This window comes from Salvia hispanica, chromosome 3 (genome assembly GCF_029641045.1).
Source record: "Salvia hispanica isolate PSC_SH4W2 chromosome 3, Shi_PSC_v1, whole genome shotgun sequence".
NCBI classification, from domain to species: Eukaryota; Viridiplantae; Streptophyta; class Magnoliopsida; order Lamiales; family Lamiaceae; genus Salvia; species Salvia hispanica.
Window position 1 is genome coordinate 13,842,677 of NC_142694.1, and position 16,847 is coordinate 13,859,523.

Genomic DNA, 16,847 nt, shown 5'->3' on the forward strand with positions numbered 1-16,847 from the left:
CATTGTTTTGAAAGTTACTACCACTAGTATTTTAGGGACTTCTTTCTTTTTTTGTTCTAGCATGATAGTTGAATTCCATTTGAATGGAGTTTAGTTGAATTCCATTTTAGGAGTGACGCATAACCTTTATGCGTCACAGCTTGAAGACGCATGATGGTTATGCGTCATTAGTTGAAGACGCATAATTGTCATGCGTCTTTAAAGACGCATAATCGTCATGCGTCTTTCTTGAAAGACGCATAACCGTTATGCGTCTTTCTTGAAAGACGCATAACCGTTATGCGTCTTCATGCAGTGACGCATAACGGTTATGCGTCTTTCTGTCGGGTTTTAACAGATCACAGAAGGCAGAACTTCACAGAACAGTGAAGTGGCGAGTTCAAATCGCGTCTCTGGCGATTTGTGAGACGAATTCGACCGATTTTGAACGTTTTCTCCATAAGTTCCGGTAATTATTTTTCAATTTAGCTACATTCATCATTATTCATGTTTATTTTGCTTTCCTTTGTTAGTTTTTCCCCAATTTAGTAAATTAGGGCTTGTAGGAAAAATGTCCCTAATTGTTGTTTTGTTTACATGTTTGGATGCAGAAATTATGCAAGTATTTGTGAGTTTGTATTGGGGTGGTAGAGTAGTTCAACTACCGCATATGGGTATTGGTTATGAACCACCTCGTGCAAGGAGCTCCATCATATTAAATTCGTGTGTTTCCTATTATGAATTGGTAGCAATGATATGTGATGCGATGAAAATAGATATAAACCAATACACGGTTGAATTATTATGGAGACAATGTATAGTATTTGCTTCCGGTATGAGTTATACATGTTCTGTGATTTGCAATGATGAAAGTGTGGTGTTTATGTTCAACAATGCTCAAAATTCAAGTGGGTGTATTGAATTATTTGTAGAGTACTCACCTGTGAGAGGTTCAGAAATCCCACCAGTTGTGGATTGTGGTATTGGATCATCTGCGAGGGTTGAACAAATGAGCTTTGACTGTGGTATTGAATCATCTGCTAGGGTAGATCATACGAGCTTCGATCGTAGTATGAATGAGCAGCAAGATGTTGTAGATGATGCTGATGTTCTTGTTGAGCCAAATGATGAGGTAGATGAAGTAGATGTTCTTGTTGAGCCTACACCGCTATCTGAGACAGAGCCAGACCCTGATCTCAGTGATGGTAATGGTGATGGTTCTGATGATGGTAGTTCTGATGATGAGATAGTACCATTTAAACCTGTTGTGCAAGGTGAACAGCCACTTCCGGAATACAATCCTAGGGGGTTGAGATTCTTTCGTGAATTACCAAGTCGGCCTTCTGATGACGTTGTTGATAATGAACACAGCAATTTGTATTGGGATGAGAAAGAGCCGCATCGGATTGTGCTGGGAACAAAATTTGATTCCAAGCTACATGTGAAGACTGCTGTAACTATGTGGAGTTTGTGGCAGGAAAAACAGTTTAAGGTCGTCGAGAGCAAATTAAGAAGGTGGCATGCCGTATGCAAATATCCCGCAGGAACGACAGCAACAGGAACAGGCATCATCAGCACCACCGACGCTGAAAAAGCGAGGGAATGTAAGTGGGAGGTTTCAGTTACACAAAGGTCGCATGACGATATGTGGGAAGTTAGGAAGTGGAGGGATCGACATACTTGTGTAGGCCACCGTGCTAACAGAGATCATGCAAACTTTTCATCGCCAATGATTGCTCTGTTGATTCGACATCATGTGCGACAATGTGCCGATTTCAAGGTCTTCTCAATAATAGCTGATATTCACGACAGATTTGGTGTGTCGATCAGTTACAAGAAGGCATGGTATGCAAAGAGAAAGGCTATAGAGTTTGTATATGGTGGATGGGAGGAATCATTTAGGCAGTTGCCAAGCTACATGCTTGAACTCCAGTCACAGAATCCAGACACCATTGTTGAGTGGAAGCACAACGAGCTGTTCAGTCGGAGGCGTACAAAGGTGTTCAACTATGTTTTCTGGGCATTTGGGCCTGCAATACATGCGTTCCAGAAGGCCGCACCGGTGTTAACAATAGACGGGACTCACCTCCGAGGAAGATTTAAAGGTAAGTTGCTTGTTGCTTGTGGTTTTGATGCGAACAAGACATGCTTGCCTATTGCATATGCTGTGGTGGATGAAGAAACCAACGACAGTTGGTCGTGGTTTTTAGATCATTTAAGAACTCATGTGGTGAAATACGAACGAGAGGTGTGCATTATATCAGATAGGCATAAAGGAATCTTCCATGCAATGAAGTCTGAAATCATGACAACCGCCCCGCAGATACACCATAAATTTTGTTTGATCCATGTGAGGGCAAATGTTTTGAAGAAGCACAAGGGCAGCAATGTGAAGACCATGATCTGGAAGTTGGGGGTCACTACTCAAGAACGTAAATTTGGCAGAAGACGTCGAGCACTAAATGATGTCAGCCATGGTGCAGTGAGAAAGCTCAATACGATTACAAGAGAACGTTGGTCACTGTGCTATGATGGTGGTCTTAGATGGGGGGTGGCCACAACAAACATGTCGGAGTGCTACAACAACGTGTTGAGGGGTGTGAGAGAGTTGCCAATTAGAGCGTTGGTAGATTTGACATTTTGGAGGACGGTACGTTGGTGGGTGCAGAAGAAGACACTCATAGAACACACCGAAGGTGAGTTAACCCCGTGGGCGAGGGACATGCTTGCTAAGAATGACTCAAAGGGGCGAAAACATTACATTACTGTCATTGACCGAGATATAGGGAAGTACCATGTCCGAACTCGAGGAAGAATAGAAAAGGGAGTGTCAAAGGGCAACAATGTTCAACTAGTCAAGTATTTGGATTCGAGTTGCAGTTGTGGTAAGTGGCAGACGTGGAGAATTCCTTGTTCGCATGGTTGTGCTGTTGCTAGAGACAGAGGTCACGTTATGATTGACCTCATAGATGAGTCTTACTACATCGGTACATGGATGTCGCAGTACTATGGTCCAGTTTCATTTGATGCACCAAGACACGAAGATTATTGGGTAGAACCTTCATGGAATTTGCACATCACCCCTCAGCAGTTGATTCCTAGAACGCGTGGCCGAGTTAGAAGAAGGAGAATACTTAATCAAATGGATGTCCGCGAGGAAGATGCACCGAGAGCTCCCCGCCGTTGCAGAAATTGCGGGATAGAGGGGCATGACCGAAGAAATTGCTCAGCCGGTGCTGTTCAGTAAATGTGTGGTATATATTTGCTATCTGTTTGGAATTGAGTTGTGTATTTGAGATATGTTATGTTTTTTATTGACATTTTAGTTGAATTGCAGGAAATGCTGACAACAGATGGCATGGCTTCTAGGGCGAATGTTGGTGATATTTGTTTTGGGGCATATGCGATGGATCTTGTTTGATAGTTACTATGTTTATTTTGTAACATTTGTGAGATGACTATTGAATTTGTTTTGTTGACGGTTATTATGATTTTGATTGACTTTTGTTGACAGTTGTTATGTCAGATGACTATGATGCACTTTTTATTTGCACTATAAATACCTGCAAGTATACAGAGTAGGTATAGTATAGCAAAAGGTTAGTACCGGATATCGAACACGGGGAAGACGTACACAAAGTGTCTATCTCCTACTAGAACTCAATTACTATCTGGAGAAACAAGAATTTTTTTTTGGAAACTTTTGAAAACTGAAAATATTAAACGCAGTAAACAACTACTGTTATTCAAACGGAAGCAAAATCCGGGCGTATCAGACAATTGTTGTCATTTCGAGTATTTTATCAATTATGCTGTAACTGATATTCAAACGGAAGCAAATCACAATCGAAACTTTGTATTGTCATTTTTTAAAATTTTTTTGCAAGAATTCACCTTAAATATGTGGCCAAAACCTGTTTCAATACCAACAACTACCAACATATACCAACATATACCATCAAATAACAACAAATAACAACATATGATGCCAACCCCTATTCTACCAAAGACTTATTTCCCCGAAGGCGTGAATTTTGTTGGAGCTTTCCCTTTGTTCTTCCTTGTTGAAAATCCCCTCAATACATTGTGCATAGCCTTCCCAAACGTACTTGATGAACTCTTCACAGCTGGTCGTGAGGATCCCTCGGTGGGTGGTCGAAATATTACTTCGTGATCTTCTTCCCCGCTCTCTTCTTCCCCACCCTCTTCTTCCCCAACCTCTTCTTCCTCGCTCTCGCCTTCTTCTTCCCCCACCGGATCCACGATTTGATAATTCTGGAAGTATGGATCACGTCCTGCTACCGCTGCGTCCCAATCAGACCCACCGCCAAAGAATGAGTCACATGATGATCGTGCTCCCCACTGCGAGTGCTCGTGGCTTGCACCACTCAACTGAGACCAACCTGGGGGATCGTATTCTGGATGCAGTGGCGATGGTACCGTATACTCGGGCTGCGGCTGCTGCGGCTGCGACAACCTATGCTGTCGTGTCCACCCGTGTCCACCCGTCCGAACACCCGGCAATCCATGACGAAGAGAAGTTGGTGGGCGTGGCGGCATGGCCACATTTCGCCGTTGCGAAGCTGGATACTCCATCACATCAGTATGGTTCGTCGCACGAAGGGCCTCAGTGGCTATTTCTCGGATCTGCCGTAACCGAGGGTCGTTGTCATGTTCAGAGGTCAAATGTCATATCCCCTGAAGGGCTTCAACCTAGATAATACAAATATATAATCATTACAATCAATCTATACAAACATCAAACTAAATACATGTTTATGTACAAAAACATAACATACCGTCAATTTCAACGAAGAGGCTGACTCGTTCATCCCAACTGTTGACTGCGTCCCAGGTTGAACTATGTACGACACTGTGATCCTATTGTACCACGCCAGATAGCCCTGATGACAAGAACCTTCCACGGACGCTGTTGCATGGTGAAAAGTTGATTGGGACCTGTCGTGTCTCAAATCCCATTCATCAATGTAGAACTTATGTATCTTTGCCCAATCAGCGCCCTTCCTCCCACGGCGGTGACTTTTACACTGTCCCGCCTTATCTAGCATCCTATCACGATACTCAGGAATACCTTGGTAGCGGTTAAATTGTCGGCAAACTCGTCCAGCCTCGTGTGCCTCGACAAATGACCAACACACCAAGTAAGTGTCGCACAAGAAGGATGCAGTCGAATCAATGCAGTAATCAGGCAGGATACAATCTGCATACGGTGTCCACAGAAACTACAAAAAAAATATATAAATATCAAAATTAATTTCATAGTTTAGAAAATAGTAAATTCATTAACTAACACAACAAAAATAAATTTCACCTGGCCGGGACGAATCAGTGATAACTGATCACGATAATGAGCTACTGAATATCGGGGAGCATTTCCAATTTCTGTAACTCCGTGCCACCTATACAAAAAAATTATGTCAGAAGTTTTCAAAGAAACATAGTTAAGTGAGTTAAAAATACATTACTTGGCTCCAGACGGGGTATACGGCGTGTGCATAGGCGATATCAAAAAGGATGGCCTCAATGTGGGCATTCTTTCCCACGCCCATAGCTGCAAAAGAACCATAGGTCCACCCACATCTCTTCTCTGTCTGCCTACAGATGCCTCGCATAAATAATGATACAGAAACGCTAAGGCAGCGCTACCCCAGCTGATACTGGACACGTCAAAGGCATCGTCAAAGGCATTCAACCACATAAATGGAATCTTGCACCCTGTGGTGTCCGGTAGAATAAGACCTCCTAACAAGATCAACGCATGAATACGTGCCCTTTGCATGTATACATAATCATACAGCCCATCTCCCAACGGTATCGTCGTTTGGTGGATAAGAGATGTCATTAACAAACCGCCCTGCTTCGTTTCATTTTCTACATCAGGTATCCATCCTAACATATCTCGACACTTGCTGGGCCAATCTTCATATCCGATAGGATAGTCACGGCCAGTGAAAACACGACCGTCTGCTCTCAAGCCCCACAGGCTTTGCACATCCTGTAAGGTTACAGTAACCTCTCCAACTGGTAGGTGGAAACAGTGTGTCTCAGGCCTCCAGCGCTCGATCAAGGCAGTGATAAGCTCGTTGTCTATCCTCATCGGCCTTCCACACTCCAACAAGCCTTTGAAACCCCATACATCCAGCCAATGCTTCACAGTTAGATGTATTTGTACTATCCAGACCTTACTTTCCGTCCGACGAACTCTAAACACATTTGTTGCGCCATTCGCCAACAATGAGGCTGAAATGTGTTCGTTTTGATGAAAGAGTAATGATGGATCCTCAGGTCCATAACATAACTGTTCTTCAGAACTTGAAGATGCCATCTGCTTCAAAATAATCACCCAAATTGAATCAACATTCCAACTTAATCATAAACTCTAAACCCAAATAATCACCCAACTTAATCAACATTCCAACATTCCAACTTAATCAACATACATTCCAGCTTCAAAATAATCACCAAAAAGAATCACCCAACTTAATCAACATTCAATTTTAATCATAAAAACTCAACAATTCAACTTAAATCGCAACTACAACTCAAAAACACACTTCAATTCAACTTAATCAAAAAATTCAACTTAATCAAAAAATTCAACTTCAACAATCCAACTTCATCAAAAATTGAATCACTTACGAATTTATATACATGTGAAACACACAAATAGGCAACAAAACAACACAAATCGTCCGAAATTTCATCAATTTCATCCTAAACCCTAACTTTGTTAAATTAGGGAAAACATACAGAAATTAAGCAATAAAGGATAAATGTAGCCAAATTGAAGAGCAATTACCGAAATATGTTTGAAATTTGTCGGAAAAGATGAAAATCGCGTCGGATAAGAGTGGAAAATCGCCTGCTTCTTCGTTTTCGCGATTCTGCGTCGCTGCTGCTGCTTTAAAACTCGACTGGAAGACGCATAACCCTTATGCGTCACTAACGAAAGACGCATATGGGTTATGCGTCACTAACTAAAGACGCATAAGTCTAATGCGTCACAAACTAACGACGCATAAGTATTGTGCGTCACTCCAAAACGCAAAATTTCGTGCGTTTTTGCCAGACGACGCATTACAATTATGCGTCATTACGTAAAGACGCATGACCGTTGTGCGTTTTTCTTTTAAAGACGCATATTGATTATGCGTCACTCCCTAAGTTGGAATAAAACTAAAGCCCTTCATTAAAATGGAATTCTACTAACATGCATTAATAAAAATAGAAATATTCCGTATTTTAGGGGATGGAAGGAGTATTTAACTATTGATTTTTTTTCAACCAAACTATTGTTGTGTTTTGATTTTGCTACCAAATAAGATTTCAAGGATAACATAGATTGATCACTTATTTATATGACATTAATGCATCAACCAAAACAAACATTGTGTTTTGCGATACAAATCTTACTCCCTCTGTAGTCTGTCCCCTAATATATGTTTTATTAACCCGGTATCAGTTTAAGAATTGTAGAAGAAACTGGGTTTAAAAAGTTAGTTAGACGATTAATATGGGATAGACCAAAATGAAAAACTGAGATACTTAATGGGAAATGGAGGGTATATTATACTCCATCCGTCATATAAAAATTTACACTTAACATCATGAATTTTAATGCACAGTTGGTAAAGTAGTTAAGTGAGTGAAAGAAAAATTTATTAGAGTATTATTAGTGTAAAATATGGCTCACCTCATTAGAGAGAAAAAAATCACCAAAAATAGAATGACTACTTTTCCGGAACATACGAAATTGGAAAGTGCGTCTATATTTGTTGCGAATTAGAATATATCAATAGTTTGGTAATTTATAGTATTAGCTAAATTTATGTAAATAAACAAAATCGAATAATTGCAATGTTGTAAACATGGTGCAAAAAAATCAATTATAGTACTACAACATTTTTAAAAAAATCAACCCTTCTCTTAAAACAAATGAACACAACTTTCAGACAACTTTTAAGATAAGATAGTTGATAGACCACCATGCAATGTAGGGCGTAAAATACCACAACTAGGCTCTGCAGAAGCAAACATTTTCGCTTTTGAGAAACATTGTAGTAGTACTTAAGATCAGAAAAGGTAAAAAGGAAAAAAAAAGTGCGAATATATACATCAGATTCAGTAGAAAATTTATGAATTTTCTTGTGATTTAGCCAAAATATAACAAAATATTCAAAACATTTGTCTGAGTACAACTGCATACGACCAGGGTATAAATAAACTAAGGCTAACAGAACTAGCAAAATTACCTGGGGATCTAATACCAGAAATACATACTTACAATTGGCATAGATGAAGCCACCTTTCTCGTATAAAAAACTAGCATAAAAGAAAATAATCTAACTTCAACCAAATATCAAGATAGACACAGGTTCTATTGGCCTAACACTAGTCGAGCTTTCGATAGCATCACTGACCAAGTCCACAGTTTCTCTGCACCAAAAAAATACAAAATAAAATATACTCCACTTCGTATTATGAAACGACAACAATGCAACACACTATTTCTCACTGCCAAGGGGGGAAAATAACAATACTGGTAGGAGAAAAGAATTTGGGGTTTCTATACACCTTGAAGCAGCAGAACTACAAGCTTCCATTACGAGGATTTTGAAGGTAAGGTCCTAACTGCCCAATTGCCGCCAAAATGAAACCTATAAATACAAATTGAATATATAATCAATGACTCAACTTAGTAAGACAACCACAACAATGATATTCACATATGTATGTAGAGAGCTGTATAGATTTGCAGTTCCACTACCTAAGAATAGTGGTGAGGGCCTCCCAGGGCGTGACTTGAATTCTGGATGGAACTGAGCCCCGACGTAAAAGGGGTGGTCTTTGAGCTCCAAAATCTACATAATAGGACAGATTTGAAGAAAAATATACCGCCATTATAAATCAGTTGTGAGCAGTCATGGAGAATACATAAAAACAAGTAGTAGTACATGTTTGACAAATAGAGCAAGTACAAAATGAAACAATTAATTACACTTGGATAAAATTATAAATTCTCGAAAGTAAATGATAGTAGATGAGAACAAAGCAGGGAGCTTGCCTCCATCCGTTTTCCAGTTTCATCTTTCCCAACAAATTTTAGGCCAGATTTCTCTAAGGTATCAACCATTTCTGGGTTCACCTGTACAAAGTCATAATAAATAGTGATGAGTTGAAAGTTTACGATAAAAATTGAAGTAAACGAAATAATTTTCTAATCAATTAACCTCATATCGGTGCCTATGTCTTTCATCAACATACTCTGAGTTATGGTACCTGTACCAGAAATAATAGTTAGAATATCTGACATTGCTAACTGGGTCCACTGAAGAGAAATTGCAAGCTTTGGTGCGGCCATAGGGAAGAAAACTTGAAACAGAATGACAGAATATGCATATCAAGTCAATTTAGTACTCAGAATAAAATTTGGTAGAAAAAAACTACCAGCAACTTGCATAGCTTTAGCATAATGAATGGCATAACAAATTTTTTACTAATCTTGGTGTCACAAATAGGGAGCAAAGGAGATTCATAAATCGTAGATTTGCAATTTTAGAGAGAGGAAAATGGTTCGCGGTTACAGTTTTGCGGTCAAGCAGTCTGGTGTCTGAAATAGTGTTCTTCGACTACCAAGTCTCATTGTGCTTCCCATGTGAGTTTTTGAACCCTAAAAACAAGGAATGACATCTATCAAATAAAAGAATGTTTCAAAGCGGAATAAACCATTAAATAAATTGAGAATGCAAGCTACCTCTGGCATGAATATCACAACAGGATTTGGGGTATCCTTATCAAACTCGGAGCTGTTTGCCCTTTCCATGTTCAAAACCTGAATATCATATTATGGAATTAAGTCCCTGTCTCCACAATGTGGTCATAAAAAAGGAACACATGATTAAAGGAAAATCTTACATTTCTCGCAAACTCAATCACGGATATCTGCATACCCAAACATATCCCGAGATATGGAACTTTGTTCTCTCGGGCATATTTTGCAGCCAATAGCATACCTTTGACACCCCGATCTCCAAACCCACCTGGAACCAAGATACATGCAGCATTCTGAAAAAATACAGTTAGCTTGTGAGATAACAAATTTTTCGAAAAAAATAACAATCCAAGGGACATAAACCATATTAGACCTAATAAAAAGTATTTACTAGAGTAGATGTAACAATTAATGGAGTGAATACAGGGTAACAGGATAGCTAAGTGAAAAGTCAATACCTTAAGAGTTCTCCAAGCTGTCGCTTGAGCTTCCGGTGTCTGCATTGAAGGATAAATAAGTTGTCAATTGTAAGAGACATGGTTCTCGTATCAAATCATGGTAAAGGTAATTAATCATTGAATGAAAATTTCATATATCCATACAGACAACGCGTTGTCATCTTCAAGATCTGAAGCTGCAATCCAATCAATTGCTGGCTTCAATGAACAGGCAATGCAAGCATGCAAAAGGGCCTGCCAAACAAAGCAAGAGAATAAAATATCACACCATGGCTATAAAAATAATAGGAACTCGGGAGAATTTACTATTTAATAAAGCTGAAATGACAAAATTTTCCATTATGCAAAGGGAGGCATTCTTTAGCAAATTTAAATCCCCCCTCCCAAAAAAATGATAAATAAATGGGGGCACAACAGTGAAGTGAAATCAGAAACACCAAGGCAAGATATATATCAAAGTATTCCTAGTGAGTCAGTTACACATTAATTGCTTCACTGATAAAAGGTTAAATCTCTGGGATACAATCGACCAGATAGACCACTGGATCATATCACTCTATTGAGAGAGGAGGAGAAAGACAAGGAACCCACCTTCACCACTGACAGATAAGAATCCGCCATTCCAACATATTTCCCGACCATTGCAATTCTCACCTGTAATAGCACTGAGATTCTCATCTGGTTTTCGAAAGAATTTAACTGGTGGAATACAATAAAGGGGTATGGTGCTAACAGAGTTTGAGAGATTGTCAAAGGTTTCAGCTCTATCAGTCCATTCTTGTAAATTAGGAGTATTGGCAACACTGAAACAAAGAGCAGCACCATGTCATAAACAGCAACAATTCATGTTATATCTTATGCAACGATTCTTTCCAGTATTTCAAGATATAAAATTTGTAAATGCTCTGTTTCGGACAGACAACATAGACCAATCAACCAACTGTTCAACAACATTTGTCCTGCAAATAATTATAGACCAAGATAGACATGAAAAATGTAAAATATGATGCTAAAAGCAAAAATAGAACTCGCACCTCTGTAGCTCCAGATGTGTTAGAATGGCATCATGTGCATTTTGACTCTGGATAGGAGAAGAATTATAATCAAAGTAAAAAAACAAGAGATGAATAGGGTAATATACTGGGAGTGCACTTTTTACAGAGATAAGAACTACCCACCCGAAGCAGTAGAGGGATGTGCCAAATATTTGGCACGTCATGGATATTGAGTATATTGCTAACCTGGACATATCATCACACATAAAGTCAGAAGAAAAAATGACACATAGCACAGTGCAGTACAAAAAAATGACAATAACAACTTACAGGCACATGGCAAAATTGTGACAATTTTTGCCTTGTATTCTCCAACAGAGGCTGCAATATTAATAAAAAACCAACATCAAATACTAATGAAAGTGTAGTTAAGGGCTTAAAACCATTTCAAACTTGAGCATTGGCACCACATTTTCAGGTGAGGTCTTGTATGAGACAGTGTCAGGGTCAAGATACATAAGAACGGTGCACTAGTAAAATTACAAACATGCCACCAGATAAGGCCTTGAGTTCCAGTACGGGTCTTTTCGGACGGACTTTGACCCATAAGATTCTCTCTACATGTTTTTACTTCACTTTTAATAGCCTTCAACTTTTGTTCAAAGATTTTCGCTAAAAAAGAAAATATCTTGTCCATAGTAACAATGTACCTCTGCTGAGCGGCAAGCTAGAAAATGTGGGGTCAAGCCTAATGCCCTCAATTCGCGGACACTATGTTGTGTAGGTTTAGTTTTCTGCATCGAGTGGAATTTGGGAAAGAGGAATTTAGCTTCACAAAAAGTATGTAAATAACAAGACTGTAGAATTTAATCTTTTTAAATAACTAAGATTACCTGTTCACCAACAACTCCGAGAACGGGGATAAGGCTGACGTGAATCAAACAGAAATTATTTTGTCCTGCGAAAGAAACAACCAATAAGAAGTGAGTTCACTAGGACCATGAGACCCACAATAGGTGTCTTAACCCTTAAAGCAAGAGAAAGAAATCAATGGTTAGTAACAAACAAGGGTCCTGCAATACGAAAATTTTATGCTCCCATATGGAGGCAATTTATTCAATCTTACCAACAGAGAAGAGTAGCTGTCTCAAAGCTTCAATGAACGGCATTGACTCAATATCACCTAGAGAAGGAACATTAAAATCACTGAGAGAAAACAAATTTGAAGATTGATTTTGAAATAAAGAACAAGAATCTTAGGCAAATAACTCTTTACCAACAGTGCCGCCCAATTCTATAACACAAACATCTGCAGGGCCTTCTTTCCCATCCACAGGGATATGTGATACTGATTCAATCCAATTCTTAATGGCTTCGGTAATGTGGGGTACCACCTGAACTCAACCCAGAATGCAACAAGAGATGAGAATAAGAGTCAACGTCACTTGTTCTATCCAAACAAAACAACACCTAAAAACTACAACAACCTGTACTGTCTTCCCAAGATAATCCCCTCTCCGCTCCTGTTCAAGGACAGACTGAAGAAAGGATTGCAAAATTAGCACAAAAGAAACATATAATAACATCCACTAGAAACCTTAGGCCAATAGTGTATTACCTGATATATCTTTCCTGTAGTAATATTGTTGTCCCTAGTAAGTCTCACATCCAGAAACCTTTCATAGTTACCTAAATCAAGATCCACCTATCCAAAAGTTGCCAAAAAATTAAAACTTTATACAAATTGCAGGGTTAACACACATAAAGCCTGTATATTAAAACTTTAACAAGTTCAAAATAAATCTTAATCTGATACTTCTTGAGACATATAATGTGTAACAAGTTTAATGCAGTAAAGCTGATACTTTTGGTTCGCAAGATTGGGGATACCTCGCCTCCATCATCAAGAACAAAAACCTCCCCATGCTCAAATGGGGACATTGTACCAGCATCTGTATTCAAATAGGGATCTACATGCATATAAAGGCGAAATAAGTAGGCACCCATGAACAAAGTATGAAAAAATCCATATTCTGAACAAACAATTAAATTGATATGCCTACAGATAATATACAAACTGGACTACATAACAGAGTTAGAAAAAAAATATTTATTGATGCCAGAATCAATCATCTCAAATCATAATTAAGAATTTCACCAATCAATCATGAAATGCTTATAAAATATTATATTCAAACAAAAATCTAAAACATTCATACGTTCAAACTTTGACCGCGCTCGCGCATGCAATAAAATATCGAGAAACCAATGCTCATCCCCATCCAAATTTAAGTTAAACAAATTCGATTCAGCTCCCTTACCACACTCAGCATCACGCAATAAAGATTGAAATCATAAACAAATGAAAACCTCATGCAATTACGTATTCCCTCAGGAATATACTCGCATTCCTATTTTCGCAATCCTCGATCCACGCCATTACAGCGGAAAACCAAAAAAAAACACAATAATTGACATATAAAACAACAATCAACCGCGGAAAATAGCCAACACACCAATTTTAATGGAAGTGACGCGCAGGCCGCACGCTTTCAGCACGACGCCGATGCTGCTGGCGGTGACGCCTTTCCCGAGGCCGCTCACCACGCCTCCGGTGACCAAAACATACTTCATTTCAAGCCGTTTTCTTCTCAATCAATCAGGAAAAATAAAATAAAATTGTGAAATCGAATATTAAATCGGTTATACGGCGTGTCAGAAATCCGAGCGGGAAGGGGAAAAGTTCTTAGCTCGTGGAATAAAGGAATCTCTCAGCTATGTCAAACTGCAGTCGCTATCGCTGTTTCCACAACGGCTTTCTGTTTCCATTTCACGAGGGTTTCCTTAACATAAATAGCTCATGGAAAAGGCTAAAGCCCTAATTCCTAAAACCTTCCAAATTCACTAAAATGGCAAATGTGATAAAGCAAAATTTGTCAAATCTTTATGGATTGATGGCCCATTGTGAATGGGCCTATTAACGAATATTTCCACATATGGTTAATTTAGAATCTAAATTTTGCCCAAATTCATTATGATAGTCACGTTTAATTACGTAATTTGTTGCCTTTAATCTTAAAACAACGAATAGCAAGTTCTTACTATATATGGAGTATTGATTATGAGATTTGTGCCGACCAAATTGATTTGTATAGTTTGAGTGGAGGCATACCATTTGGTTAGTTGATTAAAATTTGGTATTTCAACAATTAGGACAATTCAATGAATATATGCCACTCGTTCATTGAATTGAAAAAAATAGTGACTCGAATTTCGTGTCTTTCCTAATGTGTCATCCTCATCCACATATGATATTAATGACTTATCACTTATCTAATTTTACAAATAGAGCAACATGATAATTGTTGTGACAAGGTTATTGGCAAACGTCACGTTACATTTGGACTAGGGGGACATGCTCACATGCGGATAGTTTTTACCTTTTATGATTCTTTGTCCCATATAATTGATGTTATATTATCCATTCTTATTTATCATTTTTATTATAATGGGGGATAAATGGTTACAACAGTAGTTAGACTGAAAATGAAAAAAATGTTAACTTATTCTCTCTTTTCTTTATATTCACAGGTAAATAGGATATATACTGCTAAAATAATAATAAAAAATAATACACCATTTTGTTCCTCCTTTGTAAACTTTCTAGTACAGAGACAGAAAAAAAATGTTAGTAAAACTTTGTTTTCTAATTTTTTAAAATTTTTGGATGATTCATAAGAGTAAATTTAAAATTTTCAGAGAAGAACAATTTAAAACAGTATTATCCTATGTGTAAATATAGACGAGTTCATAGGGAGTAGGAGTATTTAAAATCTAATGGCTTGGGCTGATCTAAAATGGTGTTATTGGACCAGTGCCATTTCAGAGCATATTGGGTAACGCTCCTTAGTTATTTATTTGGGCTAAGTTTGTTGTAGTAGTATTTCTTAAAATTTAACAAAAATTTAATCTTTTATGTGTACACCGGAGACAACGGATTAATTGTATTTTCTGCTGCAAAATCAAATTATAGGTCTTTCATGTACATTTAGAGAGTAGTTTTATTGAATAGTATAACTTACTACTTATCCACCGGAGACAACGGATTCGATTAATAATTTGAGTTAAGAGAATTTATATTGGATATGTTGAAATCACATCCTATATTATTCTCTTCACTTTAATTATTAAATGTCATCTTTTTCTTGAAAAATAAATACTTCAAAGAAGTGTTTCGCTTGTAATGGAGGACGGAGGAAGTAGTAATAAAACTTTGATGCTGGAAAGTTTTCGGTAAATTGCAATTTATCTGTATATTTTTTCAGTTTTCACTAGTATCATTGTATTTTAAGCACGACCAACACGTGTACTATTATTATTTTGGCAAAAAAATCATAAATAGTTGAACATTTGAATACGTGTTCAACCCATTTTTTATTGCTCACCTAAAAATAGTACACCTCACCACAGGAAATTGAACAGACGACTAACTTCATTTTTTTGGGAAGAACATAAATCGTAAATATTCAATGTCTTTTATTTTTCTAAATTCTTTATTACGATTTCATATGATTTGCAAACTTTTATACTTATATATCATTACTAAATTAATATGCAAATAATAAAATAGAAGTAGAAACATGGAAAAATCAAGAGTTCCAATTATTTTTTAAATAAATTCAGAAATCAAATACACTTTTGTAGTTGCTGATGACGTGGTAATGCAAGTATCTTTCTTTAATTAAATACTAACGTGGACATTTTTTATTACGATAATAATTATGTAAAAATGCAAATAAAAAATGGTTTGACAGCATCAAATACTCCTATATAGGAGTAGATATGAGGTGTGGTGTAACTTCTGGACTTGTATATAGCTTTGGTTACCTAATTTCGTATACTTACAAATTTGACGTGAACAGCTTCCTAAAAGGGGAAAAACGTCAATTACTTCTAGAAAATAAAATTTAACTCTGCTGACATCTGCGACTTAAAAACGAATAACCATCAATTCATTTTGTTTACCGCTAAAAAATATTTATACCAATATCTGAGTTTATTTAGTAAAAATTAACACTATTTAGATTTGCTTCCTTCAATCAGTTATGCATATAAAAGTGTTTGAATAACAAACGCTATTTCCACTACTACTAACGTTTTTGGTCTTTGTAAATAAAAAAGATACTCCCTCCGTCCGGATAATTCGGGTCACTTTGACCGGGCACGAGTTTTAAGAATTGTAATGAAAAGTGGGTTGAAAAAGTTAGTCGAACGTGGATCCTACCTTTATATATTAGTTTTATAATAAAATGTGAGTATGGATGAGTTAGTGGAATATGAGGTCCACTACCAAAAATGGTAAAAGTGAAATGGAACAAATTATGTGGAACGGACCAAAAAGAACACTAAAAGTTCATTTTCTTTCCAAAATTGCAGAGACATATTATGAATCTATGATAAATAGGTCTAGCTTATCCCCCCCTTGAAAGCATAAAAAAATGAGTTAAAATGAAAGTTATGTTTGTCGAGGAGTGTTGTTGAGTCAGGTTAAGTTTGGTGAATAAATTTACCCACATTATAAATGACAGAGAAAAAATAAAAGTCAATAAAATGAAAACTTCT

General features: G+C 37.5%; 2 protein-coding genes across 2 annotated transcripts; one reads left to right on the forward strand and one right to left on the reverse strand.

The window, feature by feature from the left end:
- Positions 1-595: 595 nt before the first annotated feature.
- Positions 596-3,226, forward strand: LOC148930213 (uncharacterized). The gene is made up of 2 exons (XM_089067266.1): positions 596-1,111; positions 1,163-3,226. Exons 1-2 carry the CDS (start codon positions 596-598, stop codon positions 3,224-3,226), a joined length of 2,580 nt encoding a protein of 859 aa, XP_088923392.1.
- A 4,894-nt stretch (positions 3,227-8,120) lies between these two features.
- Positions 8,121-14,114, reverse strand: LOC125215114 (uncharacterized). Its single transcript, XM_048116435.2, has 23 exons — positions 13,742-14,114; positions 13,116-13,195; positions 12,844-12,930; positions 12,713-12,763; positions 12,502-12,619; positions 12,352-12,408; positions 12,119-12,183; positions 11,936-12,019; positions 11,556-11,606; positions 11,409-11,471; positions 11,265-11,311; positions 10,964-11,033; positions 10,822-10,884; positions 10,375-10,464; positions 10,231-10,269; positions 9,916-10,065; positions 9,755-9,832; positions 9,585-9,670; positions 9,231-9,279; positions 9,065-9,145; positions 8,768-8,861; positions 8,575-8,657; positions 8,121-8,436 (listed from the first exon to the last, which is right to left on the reverse strand). The coding sequence occupies exons 1-22, from the start codon at positions 13,857-13,859 to the stop codon at positions 8,590-8,592; spliced, it is 1,689 nt and encodes a 562-aa protein (XP_047972392.1). The 5' UTR covers positions 13,860-14,114; the 3' UTR covers positions 8,121-8,436; positions 8,575-8,589.
- Between the last annotated feature and the right edge of the window lie 2,733 nt (positions 14,115-16,847).

What these genes read in the sequence shown, in the direction of transcription:
- LOC148930213 (XM_089067266.1), top strand. Translation starts at nt 596, where the DNA reads ATGCAAGTATTTGTGAGTTTGTATTGGGGTGGTAGAGTAGTTCAACTA. An exon ending in TTGTTGAGCCAAATGATGAG is followed by an intron (nt 1,112 to 1,162) that starts GTAGATGAAGTA and finishes TCTGAGACAGAG; the next exon opens with CCAGACCCTGATCTCAGTGA.
- LOC125215114 (XM_048116435.2), bottom strand. Translation starts at nt 13,859, where the DNA reads ATGAAGTATGTTTTGGTCACCGGAGGCGTGGTGAGCGGCCTCGGGAAA. An exon ending in CACAATTTTGCCATGTGCCT is followed by an intron (nt 11,472 to 11,555) that starts GTAAGTTGTTAT and finishes TGATATGTCCAG; the next exon opens with GTTAGCAATATACTCAATAT. An exon ending in GCCCTCACCACTATTCTTAG is followed by an intron (nt 8,658 to 8,767) that starts GTAGTGGAACTG and finishes TTGTATTTATAG; the next exon opens with GTTTCATTTTGGCGGCAATT.